General features: G+C 34.8%; 5 protein-coding genes and 2 pseudogenes across 8 annotated transcripts; 2 read left to right on the forward strand and 5 right to left on the reverse strand.

Moving 5' to 3' along the window:
- The first annotated feature begins 1,205 nt into the window (after positions 1 to 1,205).
- Positions 1,206 to 4,526, forward strand: LOC104735744 (uncharacterized). Its single transcript, XM_010455587.3, has 7 exons — positions 1,206 to 1,301; positions 2,533 to 2,626; positions 2,969 to 3,151; positions 3,246 to 3,330; positions 3,506 to 3,744; positions 3,892 to 4,035; positions 4,126 to 4,526. Exons 3-7 carry the CDS (start codon positions 2,981 to 2,983, stop codon positions 4,354 to 4,356), a joined length of 870 nt encoding a protein of 289 aa, XP_010453889.1. The 5' UTR covers positions 1,206 to 1,301; positions 2,533 to 2,626; positions 2,969 to 2,980; the 3' UTR covers positions 4,357 to 4,526.
- A 97-nt stretch (positions 4,527 to 4,623) lies between these two features.
- LOC104735745 (uncharacterized) lies at positions 4,624 to 6,091 on the reverse strand. The gene is made up of 4 exons (XM_010455590.2): positions 5,552 to 6,091; positions 5,315 to 5,449; positions 4,961 to 5,180; positions 4,624 to 4,814 (listed from the first exon to the last, which is right to left on the reverse strand). Exons 1-3 carry the CDS (start codon positions 5,960 to 5,962, stop codon positions 4,974 to 4,976), a joined length of 753 nt encoding a protein of 250 aa, XP_010453892.1. The 5' UTR covers positions 5,963 to 6,091; the 3' UTR covers positions 4,624 to 4,814; positions 4,961 to 4,973.
- Positions 6,092 to 8,051: 1,960 nt separating this feature from the next.
- LOC147929260 (uncharacterized) lies at positions 8,052 to 8,720 on the reverse strand (annotated as a pseudogene).
- A 48-nt stretch (positions 8,721 to 8,768) lies between these two features.
- On the reverse strand, positions 8,769 to 9,846 carry LOC104738015 (uncharacterized). The gene is made up of 4 exons (XM_087480542.1): positions 9,700 to 9,846; positions 9,366 to 9,609; positions 9,163 to 9,258; positions 8,769 to 8,929 (listed from the first exon to the last, which is right to left on the reverse strand). Exons 1-4 carry the CDS (start codon positions 9,844 to 9,846, stop codon positions 8,769 to 8,771), a joined length of 648 nt encoding a protein of 215 aa, XP_087336668.1.
- Positions 9,847 to 14,889: 5,043 nt separating this feature from the next.
- Positions 14,890 to 16,955, forward strand: LOC104735746 (phenolic glucoside malonyltransferase 1 pseudogene; annotated as a pseudogene). Its single transcript, XR_015578046.1, has one exon. The product of XR_015578046.1 is annotated as a phenolic glucoside malonyltransferase 1 pseudogene (transcript).
- A 1,295-nt stretch (positions 16,956 to 18,250) lies between these two features.
- Positions 18,251 to 21,397, reverse strand: LOC104735747 (uncharacterized). Of its 2 annotated transcripts, none has more exons than XM_010455593.3 (5): positions 20,963 to 21,397; positions 19,880 to 20,348; positions 19,593 to 19,787; positions 19,356 to 19,508; positions 18,251 to 19,225 (listed from the first exon to the last, which is right to left on the reverse strand). In XM_010455593.3, the coding sequence occupies exons 1-5, from the start codon at positions 21,074 to 21,076 to the stop codon at positions 18,372 to 18,374; spliced, it is 1,785 nt and encodes a 594-aa protein (XP_010453895.1). In that variant the 5' UTR covers positions 21,077 to 21,397; the 3' UTR covers positions 18,251 to 18,371. The 2 variants fall into 2 exon arrangements, with proteins under 2 accessions (XP_010453895.1, XP_010453894.1); XM_010455592.3 differs by having other exon boundaries at positions 19,350 to 19,508; positions 20,963 to 21,239.
- Positions 21,398 to 21,828: 431 nt separating this feature from the next.
- LOC104735748 (late embryogenesis abundant protein At5g17165-like) lies at positions 21,829 to 24,011 on the reverse strand. 2 transcript variants are annotated; one of them, XM_010455594.2, is made up of 2 exons: positions 23,801 to 24,011; positions 21,829 to 22,299 (listed from the first exon to the last, which is right to left on the reverse strand). In XM_010455594.2, exons 1-2 carry the CDS (start codon positions 23,896 to 23,898, stop codon positions 21,900 to 21,902), a joined length of 498 nt encoding a protein of 165 aa, XP_010453896.1. In that variant the 5' UTR covers positions 23,899 to 24,011; the 3' UTR covers positions 21,829 to 21,899. The 2 variants fall into 2 exon arrangements, with proteins under 2 accessions (XP_010453896.1, XP_010453897.1); XM_010455595.2 differs by having other exon boundaries at positions 21,829 to 22,284; positions 23,801 to 24,008.
- Between the last annotated feature and the right edge of the window lie 164 nt (positions 24,012 to 24,175).

The following is a 24,175-nucleotide window of genomic DNA, read 5'->3' on the forward strand; positions in this document are numbered from 1 at the left end:
CAAATGTGGATTGGTACTAAAAATAAAAGTAAAAAAAAGAAGAAGCTAAACTAAATCTTAAAAAATATACATGAATAGCCCCATATTATATAAAAAATCTCCCATTACAGCCTATGCAAAATACACTCAACCGTTAATTGTCATAATCTATGCTAATAAGATATCCTACATAAATATAAGCTATATATAGTTTATGAACTTTAGTTATTATTATTTTTATTTTTATTTTTTGTAATTACACCTAACTACAAGTCTACAGTATGCTTTTATCCATTGGTTCGATATGTTCATGATACATGTATTTTTTTACCTGCAGGCGGGACAAGCTGATGAGACAGAGATATTGACTTGTATAGGCCATGTTTTAATTACTGGTATTATTTTTGATTAATTAAAAATAATATCTACCAATGTCAATGACGATCGAGTAATTTATTAATTACTCTTAATAAGTAATGCATTGGGATGTAAGCATTGGTTTTTGTGAGCAAAGATGGAACAGCAAGTAATGATGTAATTAGTTCCTCCTACAAACACAGAACATAACCAAGTTCATCGTTATCCGCTCTCGCCAGTCGCCCCCATACCCCTATTCCGACGCTTCCTCTCTCTCCAATCTCCATGCTAGAGTTGTACACGAATGTTTGTACAACTCGATACAATAGAGTCTTTTCTGCTTTCAAACGTATATACTACGAATTTATATATATTATTATTGTAATTAAAAAAGGTTTAATGAAAATTTTAGGAAACTCAGTTTATTATGTTATTGTATGAACACTCGATACGTTCGATCGGACATTAATTTCAGCAAGTGTACTGTTGTTTTAGACTAAATCCAAGTTTATACGATTTCATTTATGTTTAAAGAACTTATGTACAGTTTGGTTTAAATTTTGGATAAAACATACAAAAGTTTCAAATGAAAAAAAAAAACAAATTGTCTTTTATTTAAAATAGTAACTAACATACAAAAGTATTTAATAATATATAACTATATCTGTTAGTTACTATTTTAAATAAAAGACAGTTTTGGATTTTATTTTATTTTATGGACTACATGTTAGAAAAATATTTGCTATAGGTTCCTGTATAAAAAAGAGATAAAACTAAATTGAACATATATATTGATTAATATGCAAATTTATATGAAGAGATCCGTTATATTAAAAAGCAATGATACTTTCATTTTTTTGTCTTTTAGTGTGCCCTCCCCCCTCACTCTCCCTTTCTCCTTTATGGTCCAGTCACCTTTCATTTCTCCCAAATTAAAACATCTCCATTCTTCAATATTCTCTTAGGTATCTGATTTTTTTTTTTTTTAAGCTGTTCCATCTTTTTATTATTCTTCTTCTTAAAGTATCAAGATTTGGCGTCTCTGTTTTATGTACATTCTCGGGTTTTGGGGTTCCATGGGTTTTTTAGGGTTTGAATACATTATACATAAGCTAGCTAGCTTACAAGATTTGGGGTTTAGTTTGAAAAATTCCTACTTTTTGCGTGATTTTTTCTTATATATATTCTTGGTGTTCCATCTTTTTTTGTCTTCTTAAAGTTACAAGATTTAAGATTTCTGTTGTTTATGTACACTTTGGGGTTCCATGGGTTTTAGGGCGTACCTAGCTTACAAAATTTGGGGTTCTGTTTGAAAAGTTCATACTTTTTGGATTTTAAAGCTCCCTGATTTTTTTAATATACATTATTGGGTGTTTCATTATTTTTTCTTCTTCTTAAGGTTATATGATTTGGGGATTCTGTTGTTTTTACACATTGGTGGGTTTTAGGGCGTTTGAATACATGAACTATATATAGCTTACACAATATTTGGGGTTTTGTTTGAAAAGTTCCTACTTTTTGGATTTTTGTGCTCCATGATTTGTAGGGTTTGATTATAAAAACTATAAAAACAAACTAAGAAAAATTTATCTGCTTTCCATAGTTCTTTCTGTAACATTAATTAATGTGTATTTATTAAGCTTTATCATGAACCAAAGAACTATAGATTTGTTCTCGAATATATATAGGGTTGGTATAGGAGGTGACTGAACTACTTTGCACTCGATCGCTACTATAGACTGTATAGTGTTACGCTTTTCATTATTTTTCAGATTCTGATTTGTTTTTTTTTTTTTTTTTGATGGGTCTGTTATTAATATATACGGTGATGATGACATTCCTGATGTTCTTAGATCTGTTTTGATGGAAAGAGATGAGTGAGTTACTTTAATGTAGCAAATATCTAATCGACTGCTATTTCAATGCCTTTTTGGCTTTCTATGAATGGTAAAATTAAAGAACAAAAGCTTAGGTTTTATTAATGTAGTTAGTCGTTTTGATTTTTGTTTACTTCATCAAATTAATAAGTAAAAACTATATGTATGTGTGTAGTACTGTGTGTGTGTTATTGCAATGACTAATCATATACACGATATGCTCATCGAATCTGATATAATTAATGAGTAATCATTAATCCGTAATATACTCATTACTTTTTTTTGGTTAAGCTTACTTAACAGATTTGACTTTTTTCAGGATTTTCGAAACATGGATAGAAGATAAGGGAAAGTAACCTTCACGAATTACAAATTTCTAGATAAGTTGCGAGGAGTGCCAACTGCCAAGAAAGGTCCTTCAAAACTCTTCTTACATGTTATATTATATGCTCTGAATAAATAGATAGTTACATGCTTAGGCTTGTTATATATGTCATCTGCATATTTTGGAAAACGCATTAGATATTTGAGAATGAAATTGTAAGCATCATAAATCAAAGTAGTGTGACAGAATAATTATGGTGATTAGTATTCTAATTGTGTGATTACTATAAGATATAGATATTGATATAAAAAGAGCTATGAAATGTTAAGATGATTCCATAGATAGGAAACCTTTCTTACTTGTTCATGTAATTGTACTGATGGTAGTAAATAAAACTTCTATCAATGACTTTGTTTTTTATTGTTTCAAGGAGAATATTATAATGGAAAAGAAAGATGATGATGGTGGTGTTGGTGCGGGAAGGATTGGTGGTATCGGTGCAGGTGGCGGAAAAGGTAAGGGCAAGAACGTTCCAAATGAACGCAAAGCTGAAGCAGAAGCTCGCCGGAAAGCCCAACAAGATTGTCCACAAGTTAATGAACATCCACCACGGGTAATTTTTTTCATTTTCTTTTTACTTCATAGATCTTGTTTATTTTCTTTAACTTTTACATTCACCTTTGGTCTTTATTTCATTTTTTTATTAGGATTTTGGTGACGGCAGTTACCTTATCAAAGATTGGAGTCACTCACACAGAGCTTTACTTAGTATAATTGTCAAACAAGTACAAGGTAACACTATTAAATTTAAAATTTTGTGCATAGTTAAATATGTCAATTCCAAGTGATAGTTTGAGTGTTTTGGTTGTTGATTTGAACTCTAATTCTAGAGATAGTGAATCGAGTATATTTTATTTGGTTAGGACTTATTAGGACTGATAAAATTAAATCTTGTTTTTAAACGCAGCTATCTGTTGGGCTCTAGTTTTGGGAAAAATACTAGAGTTCACCTACAATAAGAACCGTCCCATTGCTCAACACAAATTTCTGGATATAGATAGTTTTGCTGAAAAGGTCAAATTGAAACCAGGTGAGCTTATCGCTCAGAAGAAGTTGGATACCGATGATATGGCTGTTGGTTCTCTGAGGAACGCAATGGACCATATCTTCCTTAAAGGAATCGAAAAAATTGATGGAAGAAAGAAGGTAAATATTTAGACATATATCTCAATTTATTGATATGTTTTTTTGGTAAGTTCTATATACCAATATTAGTTTTAAAGTGTAAATGCATAATAATTATTATGTTATCGTAAATATTTCATTCCAAAATCAAAAATATTTATTTTGTAGGGTGGAGCAGGTAAGGCCTATGCCATTAAAGGTAGGTTTGTTGGTGTACAAAATTCAACTGCCGAAGATATAGTCAGGAAGGTGGACATAGGTCTTGTAGGTTTAACAGTTGATATAGATGAGGGTCTTAGGACACTTAAGAAGGTAAGTTAAGGAATTACTTAGATTCCAATTATACAATATTATGTATTTAGCAAATAGTTGAAACGCCAATTTTCGTCTAAACATTTTCAGGGAATCTACAGGGTACCTAAGCCACAAGTTGGAGCACTCAAACATGCACTTACAATTGTTGGGTATGGGATGACTAAAGAGGATGAGTTGTTTTTTCTTGTGCAAAACACATGGGGGACTGGTTGGGGAGATGGTGGCTACGGCAGGATGATAATTACAGATACTTGTGATATGTTCTACCTAGCTGAAGTGATTAACGACAAAAAGAAGAAGGAAGAGGCTCTAGCTTAATTGTTTAGAAAACTTTGAAACTTAAAGACAATAGACTATGTCTGGTCATATTCCCCTTTCTTAAATCAAGTAGTGTCTTTTTGGAACATATTTGCAGTGATGCTCATGTTGAAACTGGTTTCAGTAACAAACTCTTGATGATCCAAATGGAATTGAAAATGCTGATAGTATAGCTCTCCAATGTTGCTAATCAACAACCTATATTATAGTGACCAATGACTGTATTATCTGACAGTATAGCTCTCCACTCTTAAACTATATATATAATTAAAGAAACATAATTAATTAACCATTAAACTTCATAATTATATCGCACAACTTATTAAGTTGCAGGTTTAGGTCACATTACACAGCAAACAATGATAAAAACCAAAGTCCACCCAGATCCAACTCGTAGCTATAACTATAGCTGGAAGCCTCGGTCTTCTGGTAGCCAAAACATCGATCAACATAACCATCTGCAATTAAGCTTGAAAGTATTAGAAATTTCAAAACAAGAGAACCTTCCAAAACTACATTCGCTCTTCAGCAGATTAAAACAACTACTAAGTTGTTCCCACCGAGCAAAATGACTTAACATATATATATATATATATATACTTACCTATGTAATAGTCTTAGATAAAGGGTTTTATAGGGGCAGGTCTGCAGAGAATGGGAACAGGATCTCGAGATTGTCCAACGAAATTCATGGCCTTAGCCTGATACTCCACGAGAGGCCCACTCGGATACTCCCGAGCCATAAACGTTATATACAGCTTCCAACTAGCTCCTCCAGCATTTGTAGTGGCTCTCACAATACTATCAAATTCCACAGTCTTTCCCTTTAAGTAAGCAAAAAAAAGAAAAAGAAAATGATCCAATCTTATATTTATTAGAGCTGACATATCATTCTGAAGAAAAGAAAAGAAAAAAAAAACAAAGCTTAAATTATTCTAATAATCGGAGTACAACTGACCTTAACCTCGTTGAGTTTCTTAACGCACATGGAAGCAAGACCCGCCAAGTACTCCCTATTAGTCATGTTTCCATAAGCTGGTCCATCCAGATTCTGAATAGCGCCAATGAAATTGAATGGATCTGGTAAAAACCCCTAAAAAAATTGAAGGCAGACAGAGTATATTAAAATATATAGTAGTAGTTTGTTTAGGAAGAAACGATGGCATTGAGAGAGAGAGAGAGAGAGATTACTTACTCTATCCTCCAAAGCCTGGATCCTCTCTTGGCGGTATTCCATGTAATCATTCTCGTTAGCAAAGCTGTCACGAATCTCTCGATCTGATTCGTATTCCCGACCATCAAAGCTGTCCACATCCCACTCCGGTTCCGGTTCCGGTTCTTCCACGTCTTCTAACCCTCTGTATTCCCGACCGTCTTCTACTTCGCCTTCGCTCTCGCTCTCGGTTTCGCTTTCGCTTCCATCGCCTACTTCGCTCTCGGTTTCTTCGCTTTCAGTTTCGCTTTCAATGTATTCTTCCTCGACCAAGTTTTGCTTTTCCATCGGCGAAAAGTTAAACTTGTCTGAAACTCGTTTCGCCGTCACATCGACATCGTAGCTCATCACGGTAGTCATCGTCGTCGTCGCGGAAACCCTAGAATTGTCCATTTGTGAGAGATTTGGGAATTCCTCCAGCTAGAGAGAGAGAGAGGCGACGACGATACAACACGGTTACCAAAAAATACTGATGTATGATACTCGTAGGCTGTAATTTATTTACAGATATGCCCCCACTCAGTAGCAATTTCTTTCCAAAGAAATATGGGCCATGCATTATAGGTATCATCAAACCCAACCCTTAAAACCCACCCAAATAAATTTTACGACTATACGGAGCGTATCATCAACAAACCAATTGCTTTAATTTGATATGGTTCTAGCTTGAACAGTGATAGATTGCAATAAAGGGGTGGGCTACTAGTGGGCGTTCGGGTACCCTTTCGAATTACGGGTCAGATATTACGGGTTTTCGGGTTTAGAAATATTGTATATCTAAGGTCTGGAATTTAAGAGCATCTTTATAGAGGATTGATCCATTTAACGACCTCATGATACGTCATACACTTGATTCCATTCAACAATAACTTGTAGCTTAATTTACATACTAGATCCGGACCCGCACGTACGTGAGGGATTGTTTTCAAAAACCAAGCTTTCTTTCTTTGTATTTGTGTCTGTAAATGTTTGAAAATAGGTTATAATTGGTTTATGCCAAAGTTATTTAACTTATAAAGAAAAGGAAATCAATTCTTTATAGTTATTTGGTTCGCGTTTATAATTTCTTATAGAGAATAAAGGAGAGTAGAGAATGTGTCGTGAATGTAGTATAGAAGATTTGATGTGAATGTAGTATAGTTTTTTTTTTTTTTATCAAAATCAAATCTTTCTCAATTAAACTATGTTAGCGAGTCGAACTCGAAAACTAATTGCATATTGTACTCTTGATTATTATCCAAGTTATTGTAGTACTTTATAGAGCATGATACAATTTTTTTTTTGGGGAATCTAGATTTGATTGAGGTACCTATAATTGAATAATTAGACTACAAATCCTATAATTTAAATCTATTGCATTTATTAAGTCCAACCTAAAGTTATGGGCTAACAATTATGTGTTAGGCTCGATTTAGTCCAAAACAATAATCTCTTTGTAATACCCAATAAAACATGGAAACCGATTCACCAAACCAAAAAAAAAACAAAGTAACCGATTGCAATGGAAAAAAGTTTCGGTGATAGTCCGACGGTAAGAGGCGAAAAGTTGAACCTTTTTCTTCCACATAAACAAACTCAATTGAAACATCAAGCGACATCTAATTTCATCAATAATTGGCCGAATCTAGTGAGATCAACACTATGTGTGTTATTATAGGGCAAGGTAAGCAATTTCAGTTTCTTTATATTGTATTTCTTCTGGGTTTTTGATTTCTATCATGTTTTCATTCTTCTTTTATAAATCTTGTTTTCTTGCAAGTAATCAATGGATCAAAATTGAGATGGTTAGTCCACGATCAACGCCCAAAGCAAGGTTTGCCATCTATCAGGTTGGTTAACTTACTCAATTATCTGAAATTTGTTTTAGATGAAAATTAGATTAAGGAAATTTCCAAATTTGTTTTTCAAATTAATCTCTAGATCCCCGATGATGACAGTTTTGAAATCTAAATCGGGATCCTCCCCTTTTGATTATATTGCTTTGTCATATTATCATTATCTATGATTAACAGGAAAAATGTTTCAAAAATTTAACCATCAGCTCTACTTCTATACTATTCTTGAATCCACATACTCCTCCCATATCCAAATAATTAATCTTGAAGCGTCTAGGACATTTTTAGGTTTCTAATGTCTTATTGTAGACTCTTTCTTTATAAAAACTGCGTTGAACCGATCTTAGACAAATGTCATGAAAAAATAGGTCCGAACTGAAAGTCTTAATAGATTTCAACATGATAGGTAATGCAATGTTTGCAAAGATATAAAAAGAATGTATAGCAACTTAAACAATTTGATTTCATGTAAGACACATAATCCACCATTGATCATCACTCACGCCTTCACCAATAGCTACCTGTAATTCAGCCAACCGAGAATAAGCCAAAGCAATATAAAGTAAACCAGAAGTTCTAAAACTTAGTGTAATACTTAAATAAATACATACCTAAGTAACATAAGTTACTTCGTGTCCATAAATTGCCTATATGTTTTGAAAAACTTCTTTGAACACCAAATTCATGGTTTTCTTTTGTGGTTTCCCATCTTTATCAACGATTAACACCTTAAGCCCCTTCTTAGAAGTAACTCTTGATAAAGCAACATAGAGCTGGCCATGTGAAAAACATGGTCGGGGTAAATACAAACCAACGTTGCTCAACGACTGTCCTTGACTTTTATTAATGGTCATTGCAAAGGCGACAACCAATGGCAATTGTCTTCTACGCATGATGAAAGGAAGTTTTGTGTTTGAAGGTGTTAACAATAATCGTGGGATCAACACTTTATCTCCAACTCTATCTCCTGAAATGATAATAGCTTCCAAAACAAACTTTGCCATTTGTGTAATCTGTAAACGTGTATCATTCATTACCCCACCTCTTGCATCTATATTTCTTAATAGCATGACTGGACATCCAACCTTTAACCTAATGATGTGGTTCTGAATCCCAGAAATCTTTATGCTGTTCAAGAACTCTGGAGTCATCATTGGATTGTTGGCAGAACGCTTATCAGAAGGATCAATAGAGTCTGAACTTAAGTATATACGTTCTTCACCTACAAAAAGATTTTAATAGTTATATAATAGTTGTAAGATTATTAAAACAACATAATAGAAGAATAGATCCTTACCTTCTAGTTGGTCAAGCATAAAGTCGTTGATAATGCCCACATCCTCATTTGTTGGGCACAAAATTGCTCATTCTTGGAAAAATTTAGGATCAGTCTTATCCTTCAATAATTTTGGATCTCCATAAACCTCCCTGGTTATTGCTTCTATGGGATCACTTGCATTGTTTATTAGTAACTCATCGGGGATATCAATCAAAACCTCATTGTCGTTAGTCTCCGAGAGTTTACCTTCTCCAACAGCAACAAAATTTTATTACCATTAAATTGATTTATCCTTGCTAGTCGAAGTAAACAGGTAACGATGTTGTTGCCTGCGTTCTCACCAGAAGCCTACATGGTATCAGCAAATTTATCCCATAATGTACAGGTCACACAATTATCACTGCGGATTTAAGCAAAATCTTGTAATATACTTATTCAAAAAAACCATATATACAATGATATAAATAATTTCAACTTACCCTGTGTCCCGTAGCTCCACCTCCAATCTCTTAGAAACTTTCCCATTGTTATCACTTGTTTCATCACACCAATGTTCACGACTTGGCCAACCAAATCTACAGGGGTAAAATAAGAAAAATCTTATACTTATATATATTGTAAAAAAAGTAATACAAACTTTTGTATTACAAACATACCTATTAAGATGTTTTCATTGAGAGACCATCTTCAGCAATTATGCTTTCAAAGCTCTTCAAGTCCAAATACCAATCAGTCGAGAGCGAAGGAGATCGGCTTATGATTGTGGTGTTAGTAAAAGACATCTTTAAAGCATGTGATGTTGCCCTATACTTTCCCATAGACTTAGTCAGCTGAAAATTCTCCACAAACCTCCACTCTCCAGCAACTACCATTTTGTGGAACTTGTGAACATGATTCTTTTTAACAATGGCATGGATTAGAGTTCCCTATAGTCAGCAACTAATATATTATTAGTCACGTAATAATATACATGGTTTAAAAATATAAGTAGATAGAGTAAATGAATAGAATCTGACCTCTACATCAGCTAAGATCATTTCTATGCTTTCCCCATTGTAAATCGTATATTGTCTCCACTCATGAACGATCTGCACTTGGATCTTCCAACTCGTCTTGAAAGGTTTTATGTTAGCAAGACTGGTGAATCCATTATTTGAAGCCATTTTCTATGTGAAGTGTTTATCGTTTTTTTTGTTAACGATTTTTTGTGTTCGCCATTCGAATTATATATAGTTGTACAATTTTCAATTAAGTTGCGAGTAAATGAGCAAAATAATAATGGTAAGTAGGAGTTATTTGGTGTAATATTTTCTTGTTGTTTTTGGAAACATTGTATCCGATAATTATGCTAATTATTATCATTTCTTTGTTAGAAATGTCTTAATTTGAGTGACTGGGACATAAGGTTAGTTTCCCTTTTCAACATGAGTGATATACGAAATTTTGCTAATGTTTGATTTTACCTAATTATTAAATGCTTCATTTGCGTGATTATGAACACATAAATATATATTTGTGTTTCTTTAGTATTGGTATTATTAAATGCTTCATTTTCATGAGAATGAATACATAAATGTATATTTGTTTTCCTTTAGTATTGATATTCGTTTTTGTTTAAGGTATACAATATCTTCCTAATTATAGTAGTCATTACTTTTTCTTATGTAGAGAATTATGTTGTGTTTGGAAATATTTCGATCTATTGGACCACTATATTTATTACGTATATTGGTAATGGGTCATTGGATATTACACGTTTGGGTCACTCGTGTTACCACTAATTTAAATGCCGAGACTTTGTTGAATGAAAAAGACTTTGTTTAGTTATACTAATATATAATTTGACTCTGAATTGCTTATACACGATCCGAATTAATTATACTCGGGTCAGAGAAGGATCCGCGATTTTTGACATCGACATTTACTTCAATGTCCTTCTTATCTTGTATGCTTTTAAATTTATTCAGGGGCATTTTATGTCATATATTTTGATGTGTCATTTTTGCCTTGAAAAAGTGCTTCCTTTTTAATAGTATAGATATATGAAAACTATAACTTGAATGCATTATGCATCTTAGTGTCGTGTCAGGAGCTTTTCCCATAAGTCTAGTATACAATTTTTTTTTTCAACCTTTGCCACTGATTGCGCATGTAAGGTTAGATCGATGGTGGATTTAGCGCTTGGTCGCCAGAGTATGGGAAAGGGAGGTTTATAATGTCCAGCATGCATACCTCATCACCTTGGCTTGATACTCAACAAGAGGCCCATTCTCATACTCCCGAGCCATAAACGTTTATATAAATTAACCTTCCATCGAGATCCCCATCTTACCGTAGCTCCAACCATATATATCCACCAGTTAATTCCACACAAAATCCCTATCAATGTAGTAGTGAGATTCAAATCACATATGATGATCATGGATCCATACTTTGTCACTTACCTTGTCGTCGCTGAGTTGCTTAACACACAAGGAAGCCAGATGTGTCAACTCATCTCTATTCGTCAATCGCTAGTTCTTTCAGACTACAAAAATCGTATATTCTGTTTGCGTAAACTGGTATAATCAAACCCCTGAAAAATCCCAAGAAATACACATAAAAATTAATACTTTCGTAATCTTCTTTTGTATAGTAATCTAAGACAACTTTACGAAACCGTTGGAAATTATATACAATAAACAAAAACATACACATTTACCTTACTCTCGAACATGTCGCTCTTGTGAAGACGGTAATCATTATAATCGCTCTCGTCGATGAACTGCATGCTTACGAACTTCGGGATCTGATTCGTATTTGCGACCATCGTATCCGGTTCTTTTTCCGGCACCTACTTAAACCTTAGATGGTTCCAGACGATATAGTCATCCTCGCTATCACAATCTTTGTCGTCTTCCTTCGACTTTGGGGGTTTTCATGGGAGAAGAGGCAATTACCTCCTCGTCGACCTTGTGCTTTTTCATGGGCGAAGAGTCAAACTTCTCCTCATCCGCCCTTAATGAGTCCGTCTCTGAAGCTCGTTTCACCGACACAACGTTGCTCCGTGTGGTAGTCACTAGTCGGAGAAACGAACAAACCCTAGAATTATCAAAAACACATGTTTGACTAGGTGATACCCCGTGCTACAGCACGAGATTATATATTTTGTTAATTATATTTTTTGTAATTTGTATTTTTGTAATGTAATTTTTTTATTTTGACTTATTTTCTTTGTTTATAGTAAATTAGAAATTCTAATAGAGTAAGTAGTTTGTAAAATGTAGTTTTTCACGGAAACAAACGTACCACAATATTGGATAGTAATTTTGTAAGAGAATAGATACTCCGCAATATCTGATAGTAGTTTTGTAAGATGATAAACACACCACAACATCAGATAGTAGTTTTGTAAGAGGATGAATTTTTCTTTATTTTGGTTTGTCGTCGAAAGAGGAGAAGTTGCTTGTTTTTAGTATGAGATATTTTAATGGTTAGGAAAACATTGTATTTATAGTGAGATTAAATATATATAGGTTATCATTTAGAAGTTAATATTTGATATATCAAATTTCAACAAAATTGAAAAAAACCAATTTAATTTATAGTTTGATAAAAGACATGTTTTAACAGATTTAACTCAAACTTTTTTTATATTTTAAAATTTTTAAGAGTGAAAATATTAATATTACTTAAATATTTTATAGACTTAAATATTATAATATTTTAAACTTTCGATAAAGTTCAAATATTTATAATAATTTAAACATTATATAAAAATTTAAATATTTATAATCTTTTAAACTTTTTAAAAAAATGTAAATATATTATAATATGTTTACTTTTTAAAAGTTTAAATATGCTCAAATATATAACCAAATTAAACTGTTAAATTTGGATACCTGATAAATCAAGTTTTCTGCTCATTTGTACTCAAAACATATTAGTCATATATTTATAGTGATTATGAACCATATTCCAAAATATTTTGTCAATGTGGGATATAAAATACACATTTTCTGTAAGTTTACATATATATAATTTATGTGGTTTTTATTTTTTCCATCTATACTAATCATAATTAATTATTATAATTTCGTTAAGAAAATATTAAAATCTAAACTAAATGATGATTTGTTTTTATTTAATTGTATTAAGTTGATTTGTTGTTTCCGTAAATATCTCACAATATAAAAGCAAATCAAATAAGTTTACATATATATACAATTTCGTATTTAATCTATTGATTATTTTGGAAGCAACAAAGTCACAATTGATAAGTATTAAAGATTTCTCATTATTATTAATATTTGTAATAATTATAATGATTAAGTATGGTAGTAGTAATATTTGATATTACTGAAGTCATTAAATACTCTAATACCAGTTTCCTTATTTATAGGGATTATATCGCTGTTTGGTTGTGTGTTTAACTATTCTTGAATCAAATAATATACAAGATCCGAAAATTATTAATCTGGAGAACAAACAGATCCGCGAATTTTTTTCTTCTATTTTTGGGTCAGAGAGGATCCGCATCCCGACCCAGTTAGTTTTAAGTGATCGACCCAAGGGTATAATGGTCATTTAGATAAATCGAAACTATAGGTTAATTTAATTGAATTAAGTGATTCTCTAATCATTTTTAGTGAAAAACGTACCAAAACAAAATCATGGTTCAATTTAAGTCTAGTGAGTAATTCAGCTTTAATATAATAGATGTTACGATCTTAATGTCTATTAATTTTCCAATGTCCCGTACCTAACGTCAGTACCCGCTTCGAAGGCTTATATGGACAGGAATCCGATAATAAAAAGGCCCAAAGTGTCTCCAGCATAAATTTATGCTGAACCAGGAAAATTACGACTTCTCATGGTTCAACGTGAAGCTGGAGAGATAGCCAACAAGAATGATGGAACCATTTTTATTCACAAGACCACTTTTGAACTATATACTGCTTCTCTATATATACTAGTCTATACTTTTGCTGTCAAAAATATGTTCTGCACTAAAGAAAACTAACCATTGACCATTATTGTCCAACAATATCGTTCAAAATTACGGTGGGAGCTAACAATAATAAAAGAAGGCATGGGCGCATGTATATATATATTTTTTTTACTGCACTATCATCGTGTTACATCTTAGTTTATCATGTTATCTCTTTACCTAACTAGTCGTATAACATAATGATTTCCATAATTTTGGTTTGAAAAAAGAATGATAACCATTAGAACACGAGTAAAGAAGGTATAATAAGATCACGAAAGGAATTCCGTGTAGTATTGCAAAAAAAAACCTTACAAAACACTCTTTTGATATTGATATGTCATTCCAAAACATTACAAAGAATACTTATAGTTAGTTCCACTTTCCAAGAAGACTAGTATGCAAATAAATCTTACCTTTGCCACTGATTGCATATGTAAGGCTAGATGGTGTGGGTTTAGGGCTTGGTCGGCAGAGTATGGGAAAGGGAGCCATAAACGTTATATAGACCTTCAATCGAGATCCCCCACTTACCGTAGCTAGCTCCCACAGTATTCACCCTTGCTTGGTAGAGAGTTTAACAAGTCCCAGATAGTCCAAACTCACACATAGCCCCTTGCCTGGTAGAGACTAGAGAGTTTAACAAGAAATTATAAGTACTATACAGTTATGTCCTCAACTTTCATTCAAATCAACTGAAATTAGACGACCTTTTGGCTACGTCGTCCCAATCCCACTAATAAATAAACCTTCCTTTGTGAGATGACCGAACGTTAAGTAATTATTGATTATTCTTACCAATTTCCACACGCTCTCCCTATCAAACAGTGAGATTCATAAAATATACTTTGATTGATCAGGATTATCATACTTATCGCTTACATTGTCCTCGTACGTCAAATCATCTGTATTAGTCTTATTTTTACTCGCTGTGATCCAAACTACCAAAACAAAATAGTAGATGCCGTTTTTTGTAATCTGGTAAAAACCTTGAGAAAGCTAAGCAACAGGGATAGTCTCATGATAACATACGTAAGATTTTATATAGTCTTACGTTATTTACACGGAAGCGCATATTAGCACAACATGGAGACAAACTAGAGATCGATCGAGCCTAACTTCAATATGTCTTCATCATCTTGACAAGCTCCCGCCTCAACTTCAATATGCGTTGTTTACAAGGAAGTGCATATTAAACTGGCCTAGTATCGATCTATTATTGGATTCAAATGACCAACCTCTTCTTATACTGAAAAGATAATAACCCCATATCAAATTAATGAAGCCATGTTATTCCTTTATTCATCTAAATCTTGTCATCTCGTTTTCACAATAGTATTTAATGGGGTGAATTGCACTTAGAACTACTTTATATCAAACTTCTAATGTGCAAGAAAAGCTTTTAATGTGCCGACATAAAAAAAAAAAAAAGACTCCCTATCCGATGTTATTATCGTTTCAGTGTAGGATTACAGTCCATGAAATTGTACGATCCACAATGAAATTACACGTCTCATATGCTATATAATTTTTTTAATATTTTTTAATTAAATTTGAATTTTTCAGCTGTATATATAATACGAATATGATGATCACATGAGAGAACTCATAACATAACACACAATAGTGAGCAAAGAAATGGCTTCATCACTTAATATCATCGAGGTAGCACGAGTCACCCCTTCGAACTTTGACTCGTCTGAGTCCCTCACTCTCCCACTCACCTTCTTCGACCTTCAATGGTACAAACTCCACACGGTTAAACGAGTCATCTTCTATAGACTCACCGACGCAACTCGCAATGTCTTCGAGTCAGTCATCGTCCCCAAGCTCAAAGCCTCTCTCTCCTCATCCCTCTCCCACTATCTCCCACTGGCTGGCAAACTCGTTTGGGAACAACTAGACCCCAAACCGAGCATCATCTTCTCTCCAAATGACGCCGTCTCATTCACCGTCGCCGAGTCAACAGCTGATTTCTCTAGTTTATCCGGCAACTTACCGTTCTTCTCCATTGAATTATACCCGTTAGTCCCCGAGTTAAGTGTCTCCGACGAGTCAGCCTCCGCCGTGTCGTTTCAAGTCACGTTATTTCCAAACCAAGGGTTTTGCATTGGCGTAAACGTACACCATGCAGTTTTGGATGGAAAAACGACAACCATGTTTCTCAAATCCTGGGCTCGCAAATGCAAAGAAGAAGAAGCCGCACACACTTCCCTACCACAGGATCTAACCCCATTTTACGATCGTGCCGTCATAAAAAGTCCAAGGGATTTGGATACAGAGGTCTTAAACGTTTGGCACTCATTAGCCAAAATGTTCAGCGGCGGTAAAGAACCCGAAAATCCCAAAAGCTTAAAGCTTCTGCCGTCGGGGGAGGTCGGTACTGACGTGACTCGATACACTCTCAGTCTCACTAGAGAAGATGTTGAGAAGCTTAGAGAGCGACTCAAGAGAGAATCATCTGTTTCCTCCTTAGCAACGAAGGAGCTTCGCTTATCGACATTTGTGGTAGTTTTCTCGTACGCATGGACGGCTTTAATCAAAGCCAAAGGCGGTGATCAGGAGAGACTAGTCGGGTACGGATTTGCGGTGGATTGTCGAAGCCTCATGGATCCACCGGTTCCATCGACTTATTTTGGCAATTGCATTTCTGCTTGTTTTAAAACGCCCATAAAGGCAGAGACGTTTATGAGTGAAGAAGGGTTTTTGGCTGCTGCGACATTAGTTAGTGATTCGGTTGAGGCATTGGACGAGAGTGTAGCATGGAAGACTCCAGAGCTTTTGGAAGCATTTGCGACTATTCCACCAGGAGCACTACTTCTCTCCGTTTCAGGTTCGACCCGGTTTGGAGTATACGGGTTGGATTTCGGGTGGGGCAGACCGGAGAAAGTGGTGGTTGTGTCGATTGATCAAAGCGAAGCGATTTCCATGGCAGAGAGCAGAGATGGAAATGGTGGTGTGGAGGTTGGCTTCTCTCTCAAGAAACATGAAATGGATCTTCTCATTGATTTGCTTCATAACGGCCTAAAAAATTAAATCATTTTTCTTTCTTCACAAGAAAAAGAAAAAGGTGATATAAGGCTAAGCTTCTTCGTCTCCAACAACGTCCAAACATGTACACTAAGTCAATCGAAGCGGAAGATTCGATTGTAGGCTTTGTAGCTGTGCATTTATTCTCTCTTTCTACTACTTGTTTCTGCTCTGTTGCATCACACAACTGCTACCTGTTGTATGCTCTATTTTATACTCTGTTGTACCTCAAGTTTACTCAGCTGCTAAGCATATTTCTGTTATGTTGCATTACTCCACGATTCCCTTCTTTTGCTCTGATGCACTTTGAGGTTTACCCAGCTGCTTATAAATGACTTGTTGTTATGAGCTTAAAACATGATTGGTTGAGCTCTCACTTCTTGGATCTTCTCAATAAGACACCAATGTTCACCACGTCACTTCATTCCATGTGACTTCACATTGAGCTGTCTTGGCTGTTAATCTGTATGAGGAATCACTGCAATCTTTGTCTGTACATGTGGTTGCACCGGGACTTGATCACTGAATTATGTGTATGAACTTGTGGTTGTATAAGACTTGCTCACTAATTTTTCATCATCTCTCTTGAGTCTAACAACCGGCCAGTAACAACAAGAATTTTGATCATATCTTCAATATGGTCTGATTGAAGAGTGTTTAGAAGTAGTAACACAAGATTTAACTTCTTGAGAAGACGACCTTCCCAATCCGTAGAAACCTGGATTAATCCAACAAGGGGAAAGTGGAGGCACAAAGGCTTCGTTCCCCACGTTCTTTTGGACACCCACGTTCTCATCTACCACCAAACTTTCAACACTCACATTGATACCGTCACCAACCTGCTCTGTTAATATTTCACCAAACTTTTCTACCCTTTTATTTAGACGAGTGAAAATTGACAGGGGCAGAGATATTATATCAAAGTAAAAAAGCAATAATCTCAAAACAAAACTCCATCAAACTTGACCAGAGAAAAGAAACCAAATTTGGCGAGCCCAAACTGTTGAATCTGTTCGAGAAAATGATAAGCCGAAAAAGAAAGAGAGTTGAAGTTGCATTGAATCCCATGAGATTTAACGAAATCGAAACATTACAGTTGAATTTGCAAGAATGACTTCAAAAACAAAGAAAGATATTTAAACAGAGATTTCAGTACTTGGTTTGCAGAGATTGGGAAAAGTAGGTTTCTTGTTTCCTGCATAGTTCATATGACTTGAGCTTGGTAGTCATAAACGTTATATATGAATTCCATCTAGCTCCTCCTAATTCAATAGCTCTCACATCTCTATCAATTCCACCGTCTTCCCCTAAGAAAGTATCAAAAACCCTAATTGAATGAATCCAAAACTATAAAAAAAAAAACTCAACATCAACCAAATCACTAACTTTCTCATCGTTTGGTTGCTTCTGTCCAATCGCAACAACATTTAAATATAATGAACGGAAACACTTTCATTCATCTGTCTGATTAGAAAGTGTTAACAAAGGAAACAATTTGGGAAAACTCAATTTTGATTAGAAAGAAAGTGACAGATGAAACAATTGCTTCTGTCAAATCACAACAAGAATTTTTCCAAATTGAGTTTTTTTATTCAAAGCAAAAGTGTTAACAAAGGAAACACTTTCTTTCATCTGTCTGATTAGAAAACAAGAAAAAACAAGCACATTTGTTTGAGTCACTCTCTCTCTCTACTCTGCAGTCTGATTATTACTAGGCAATATCTGCAACGCAGTTCTGTTACTGTCCTTGAAAGTAAGGGCCTTCATCATCTTCTTCAGTTGCCTCATGCTCGCATCTTTCAAGTGCTCTTCATCAATCCCGACCTTCTTCTTCTTCTTAGCCTCTTCACCTTTCTTCTCTCCATTCTCATTATTGTCAACATTCATCATCAACTCCATGCTGTTCTCTTTGTTCTCGACATTGACAGGCTTCAGAGCCGAGTTCTTTGATGGAGTTGTTGATTTGCTTGGTCTTGGAAATTGAGCTGAGATTGATCGTGCTGCAAATGGAGATAACGGAGTTGTTTTGACTTCAGCCTTTTCAAGAAGAGGAGGAGTATTTGGAGCACTAGCAGCAGAGCCTTCTGATTCCGAAAGAGTAATCTCTTCATCAGCAATATCAGATCCCAGTACGGCTTGGTTCGAATCAGCTTCAGAGATAGTGCTATCTGAGTCAACACCAGAATCATCTTCCACTTCAGTTTCTGAATCACCAGCATCGCTATTGGTTTGGTTCACCATTGTGTCTTCTTCATCGAAATTGTTGATTTTCCCAGGTTCAGCGTCATTCTTCAGAATTGCCTGTTCGGTTTTCAAATCACCAGCATCACTATCGGTTTGGTCCACCTTTGTCTCTACACCGAAACTGTTGATTTTCTCAGGCTCAAACTCATTCTCCTGAATTGCCTGTTCTGTTTGGTCCTCCTTTGCCTCTACATCGAAATTGTTGATTTTCTCAGGCTCACACTCATTCTCCTGAATTGCCTGTTCTGCGTCTTGTGGGTCTACTGAAGAATTGTCGGAAGCTAGAACGTTCTTGGACTCTGCGGAAAAAAAAAAAAAAAAAAAAAAAAAGACATTTTGTTTTAGTAGTGTAAACAAGAGACTGGTTAAGGCGAGTTATTTCTATACTTGTTGTATACCAAACGTTCTATACTTGTTGTATACCGATACCATTATCAACATTGTGTGTCTCAGTGTTTGCATGTTCCAAGACAGGAATATCACCAAGATCTCCAATCTCCTGTTCACTGTCATTCTTCTTCTCACACATAACCTGCAAAGTTTCTTCTTGTTTGTCTACTTTGACTAAGCTATTCTCAGATTCTGCAAAAAGAAAGCTGCAACATTTAGAAATGCAAACAAGATAAGTAAATATAAACATTGATGGTATATAAATGCTTGTGTTACCTTTATCATCAGCCCTAACTTCACTCATCTCTTCCTTGTTGGTCTTAGTGTTTGCATCCATAGCAGCAATCTCACCAATATCAACATATACCTCAAGATCTTCAACTACTTGGTCACTGTCATTCTTCAAGTTCTCCCATACTTGTTCCATAGAAACACTTAAATCTCTACCTGGGATAACTTCAGCCTCTGAACCTGCATATTACCACAACATTCATTTCAGATCAACCAATTTATTTGACTAAAGCACAAACATTGAAAGAGAGAAAATGCATTGTATGTCTAACCAGCTGGATTCTTCTCCTGCGCAGATACTTTTTGTTCTGTATATTCATTCCTCGCTGGCTTATCCAAAGTTTCTCTAGTCTTCAAGGTCAGATCAGCCATACATTTTTCCAACAGCCTGGTTGATCTCCTAGTGTTGTACACCGACTGGACCAATTCATCCTTCTTAGCACAAGAAGTTGCTGCTGAAGCTTTCCTTGTGGTTCGTGCTGCAGGCGTTTTGGGCACATTGGCTTCAAACTTGACAGTGTTAGTCTTGGGTTCTTGAGGAACGTTTTCCTGGTCCATTTCTCCAGCAAGAGACTTGCTCGTAGAACGACAAGAACGGGACACCAACAGTGAAGACGACTGTGGTTCAGCTTTCATTGTAGTCTTTCTTCGAGTTGTTCGAGTAGCAGTACTTGGTGGCTTCTTAGCTACACTGGTTGGAGACAGCTCGGATTGATTCATGTACTCATCAAGACCTTCAACCTATTGATCCAACAGACAGTAAAATCAACAAAACATTAGTAGTAGGAATTAATCCTGCACATGTAATTCAGAATCTAAGAGCACATATTGAGAGTCTCTCTGTGCGTTGAATGAAATCGCAAGCAAATGACCAAAATGACTAAAGATCTAACACATAGACAACCCAAGAGGCGAAACCACGACTCCCAAATTGATCTCACAGCAACATAACGCAATTCATAAACATTTATGAGGATCAACCAAATTCACCATTCTTAGATTAAGAGTCTAAGCGCATCAACAGAGGTAGAGCTAATTGATGTGAAGAAGGCAGCGCGATAACTAGAACAAGAAACATTGAGATCTAAGAATCAAAAACATCTCCGGCTCTAAGACTTTTAACAAATCGATCATGCACAAATCTGAATCAAGTCAGGGATCGATCAGAACAATAAATCTGAGATCGAAACTTTTCCAAAAAAAAAAAAAAAAAAAACCAAAAATGATTACTCGCACTTGTTCGATTTCACAGATGTTCGTCACAATCGGAATCATAGAAATGAATCCCTAAACAAACTACAGATTTAAGATCTAAAACGGAAACGGAGCGAATAGAGAAAAGAAGAAAGACTTACGATCTCAAGAGCACTGAGAGCATCGGCCATGGCGATATTGGTCATATTGGCTGGGATTTTGTTCCTCTTGCAGAGAAATTGAAGATCTCTTCTGAGAAGGCTGTGGAAATCCATCTCCGGCGACGAAATCGAGAGAAAGGTATCTTTTGGGGTTTGGGTGTTTTGAGAGAGAGAAAGAGAGAGAGAAATCGAATTTTGTTGACAGAGAAAACAAGATGTTTTTTGCTATGAGTGTGAAGATGTGAGGCTAAGGGGTATTTATACCTCATTCCCCCCACAAGAGAAGACGAGAAGCCACCACAATGATGAATCTCTCTAAGTGTGACCGTTGGAGCGGATTTTTTGAATTTTGAATTTTTTTAATATTTTAATTTGGGTTTATTTTCACTCTTTCTTTCTCCGTTTTTGTTACTTGGTATTTGTATATTTGTATCTGCCAAAATAAGGAGGATATATTCTGAATTAGAAAATTACTGTATTTTGAAGAGCATTTTAGGAATATTTTATTTATTTCAATCATACAGTAAAAAAAAGAAAATTGATAGGCTCCCAAAAAATAACTTTCGCTCGAATCTTCTTCTTTTTGTAAATCAGAGAAATATAAATATAGCCATGGGCCATATTTGAGTAAGAAAAAGAATAGCCATGGGCCTTAGAAACTGTAAAGCCCATATCAGAGTGTAAATGGTATTGTGAGTGATGATGTGTTCACTCGGTCTTTTAACTCGTTTTCTCTTCTACAGTTCAAATTATTTCAATTTTTCATGTTGATAAAGTCCAAATCAAATACCTTTTTCTCGTTATAGCTTATCCTTTTGCTTGTGTAAATGACTCGATACTTTTCCCTTTGTAGGTTTAGAAGATAATTAGGACTCACCAAAAGTAATTTTCAAAACTAGGAAAAAAAAAGAAGCAAAACAAGCGTTACAACTTAAACTCATACAACATCATAACACAAGAAATTTTGTTCGTTTTGAAACGCATAATATAACACGCCCAAACACTTCAAATTTTTATTATAACATTGGGTACGTAAAACACACATAGAGGAAGAGTTTGTTTGCCATGAATGGTGAGTCTTGTCCAAATCCTCGAGACTTGTTGGACGGAACCAAGCTTTCTCCTCCATCACTGAGTCCTCCTGACCCCCACGAGTCTCGTCCGTTGTGTCGGTTGAGGAGGATGAGGAAGGTCCAAAGACACCAGTTTGAGGATGAGGAGACCAATATTTGTCGGAGTCAGGCTTTATTAATTCATCAGGCACTTTACTCGATTGCATTTCTTCTTCTACGTTCTTATCATAGGCCGATGTGTGACCATTCCTGTTAGCAATACCTCTACATGAGAAAAAATTTGGTTTTACCGATAAAAATAATATTGGTTTCTTTCATATATGTTTTGTATCAAAGTGAGACTTTCACTATAGCAGTCGTATGGATAAAACAAGGAATATGATTGAGTATATATAACCCCACCAATTTATCTTCGGTTCAGAAATTAAAAAGTTTAATTTCCATATATTTTAAAAAGAGAATATGGTATTGGAAATAAATGGTTATTGAGATGCTTTTATACCCACTAACATATTCCTGCATGCTGTCGGTTCATTTATTTATATATGATTTTCCAATAAGTAAATTTGTTCACGTCACGTCTAGTAGACCAAGGTGAATGACATGAATACAAAAATATAGATTTTATATTTTACTAATAATAAAAAAAAATAGGCTTCGTCTAGATTCAGAATGGTGCAATCTTGTTTACAAGAAAAAACCCCGATAAACTCGTTGGCAACAAAACATGATCCCCCCTTCGACGACCAAGAAGATTAGATGACGTTAGTGCCAAGAAAAAAAAACGTTTTTTCTCTATCAGTAGTTGAGATGGGTGGGTAAAAATACAATTAACTATAGGAAGTGTAATGATCCACCATTAATGTTCATCCGTATTTATAATTTGTAATTAAGATCAAGTCTTCTTCACGATCCACAGTCTACACTAGCTTCTTTTTTTTTGTTTTTTTTTTCAAAATGAGGGTATGTTCAGAATTTGAATTCGTTAATAAATAACTAAATGAACGATCCAAGTTCTTAATAATATCACTTCTAGTAAAACAAACAAAAAGAAAAAGTGAGGAAGATTTATTGTTTTTGTTTCTCTCAGTTGACCCTCCAAGATGAAGGGAATTAATGATAGGTACAAAGACACGTGTCACATTATGAATGGAAAATCTGGTTGAGGACCTTTTTTGGTATTATCACGCCCTACTGGATATGCCGCCATATCCCGACTACCGTGATCTGTGCTTACAACTTTAAAAAGAAAAAAAAAAATATATATATATATATATATACATATAACAAATATATATACATTTGGGTGTATAAAAAAATAATTTATTGTAATCTTCTTGTACGTATAGTCTGCAAAATGTTAGATGTGATGATCTGAAATAAAACTAGAAAATCCCACCATTTAGGTAAAAATAAAATAAAGAGGGGATTCGTACAAACCTTATGAAGTTCTTGTTTTTTTGTGTGTGTGTGTTATCACCATATGGTGACTTGTTTCACTTTTTTTTTTGGATTCGTATAAACCTTATGCATATATAGTAGACTTGTTTCACTTTTTTTTAAGAAGCACGTTTTTATATATACGTGATGATATAACACAATAATCTAGACAACCTATTTACGATATTCAGTCTATGTTCTAATTAAAATACGTTTTTCCCTGTAGCGTCTTATCCGTTTCTTTTCGAGAACAAAATATTTACGAAACTTATGAAAATGAATAACGATGGAGGGAGAGTGAGTAAGAAAAGGAAGAGATAGATACCGAGAAGCGAGGAGACCAGATGCGAAGGGGCCTGAACGAACACCGTTGACTATGTGCTTCCCGATCACCACAACAATGCTCTTCGATTTAGCTGCCATCCACTCTGTAAGTTTACTCTGTTTTTTTTAGCAACAGAGAGAAAGAGAAAGAGAAAGAGAAAAGAGAAGAGAAGAGAGGATAGTGAGTTGTGTGTATTGAGTGTGTGTGTTTTTATAATATTTAGCGTGGAAGAGATGGGAGGAGACATAAAAAGAGAGCACACCATACCCATACGATTCATGTGTGCTCCGTTACTTTCTTAAAAATAGTCTCGATTAGTCAAATCAAATCTAACGTCACCGTTTGGGTTTTCGTTTGACGCCGTTAACTCGACGA

The sequence above is a fragment of the Camelina sativa genome, chromosome 13 (assembly GCF_030686135.1).
Source record: "Camelina sativa cultivar CO46 ecotype springtype chromosome 13, ASM3068613v1".
NCBI classification, from domain to species: domain Eukaryota; kingdom Viridiplantae; phylum Streptophyta; class Magnoliopsida; order Brassicales; family Brassicaceae; genus Camelina; species Camelina sativa.

What these genes read in the sequence shown, in the direction of transcription:
- LOC104735744 (XM_010455587.3), top strand. Translation starts at nt 2,981, where the DNA reads ATGGAAAAGAAAGATGATGATGGTGGTGTTGGTGCGGGAAGGATTGGT. An exon ending in TTAATGAACATCCACCACGG is followed by an intron (nt 3,152 to 3,245) that starts GTAATTTTTTTC and finishes TTTTTTTATTAG; the next exon opens with GATTTTGGTGACGGCAGTTA. An exon ending in AAATTGATGGAAGAAAGAAG is followed by an intron (nt 3,745 to 3,891) that starts GTAAATATTTAG and finishes TTTATTTTGTAG; the next exon opens with GGTGGAGCAGGTAAGGCCTA.
- LOC104735745 (XM_010455590.2), bottom strand. Translation starts at nt 5,962, where the DNA reads ATGGACAATTCTAGGGTTTCCGCGACGACGACGATGACTACCGTGATG. An exon ending in TCCAGGCTTTGGAGGATAGA is followed by an intron (nt 5,450 to 5,551) that starts GTAAGTAATCTC and finishes CAATTTTTTTAG; the next exon opens with GGGTTTTTACCAGATCCATT. An exon ending in AGAAACTCAACGAGGTTAAG is followed by an intron (nt 5,181 to 5,314) that starts GTCAGTTGTACT and finishes GCTTACTTAAAG; the next exon opens with GGAAAGACTGTGGAATTTGA.
- LOC104738015 (XM_087480542.1), bottom strand. Translation starts at nt 9,846, where the DNA reads ATGGCTTCAAATAATGGATTCACCAGTCTTGCTAACATAAAACCTTTC. An exon ending in TGATCTTAGCTGATGTAGAG is followed by an intron (nt 9,610 to 9,699) that starts GTCAGATTCTAT and finishes TGCTGACTATAG; the next exon opens with GGAACTCTAATCCATGCCAT. An exon ending in AAGCATAATTGCTGAAGATG is followed by an intron (nt 9,259 to 9,365) that starts GTCTCTCAATGA and finishes TTACCCCTGTAG; the next exon opens with ATTTGGTTGGCCAAGTCGTG.
- LOC104735747 (XM_010455592.3), bottom strand. Translation starts at nt 21,076, where the DNA reads ATGGATTTCCACAGCCTTCTCAGAAGAGATCTTCAATTTCTCTGCAAG. An exon ending in GCAGGAGAAGAATCCAGCTG is followed by an intron (nt 19,788 to 19,879) that starts GTTAGACATACA and finishes GGTAATATGCAG; the next exon opens with GTTCAGAGGCTGAAGTTATC. An exon ending in CAATGTTGATAATGGTATCG is followed by an intron (nt 19,226 to 19,349) that starts GTATACAACAAG and finishes TTTTTTCCGCAG; the next exon opens with AGTCCAAGAACGTTCTAGCT.
- LOC104735748 (XM_010455594.2), bottom strand. Translation starts at nt 23,898, where the DNA reads ATGGCAGCTAAATCGAAGAGCATTGTTGTGGTGATCGGGAAGCACATA. An exon ending in TCTGGTCTCCTCGCTTCTCG is followed by an intron (nt 22,300 to 23,800) that starts GTATCTATCTCT and finishes TTTCTCATGTAG; the next exon opens with AGGTATTGCTAACAGGAATG.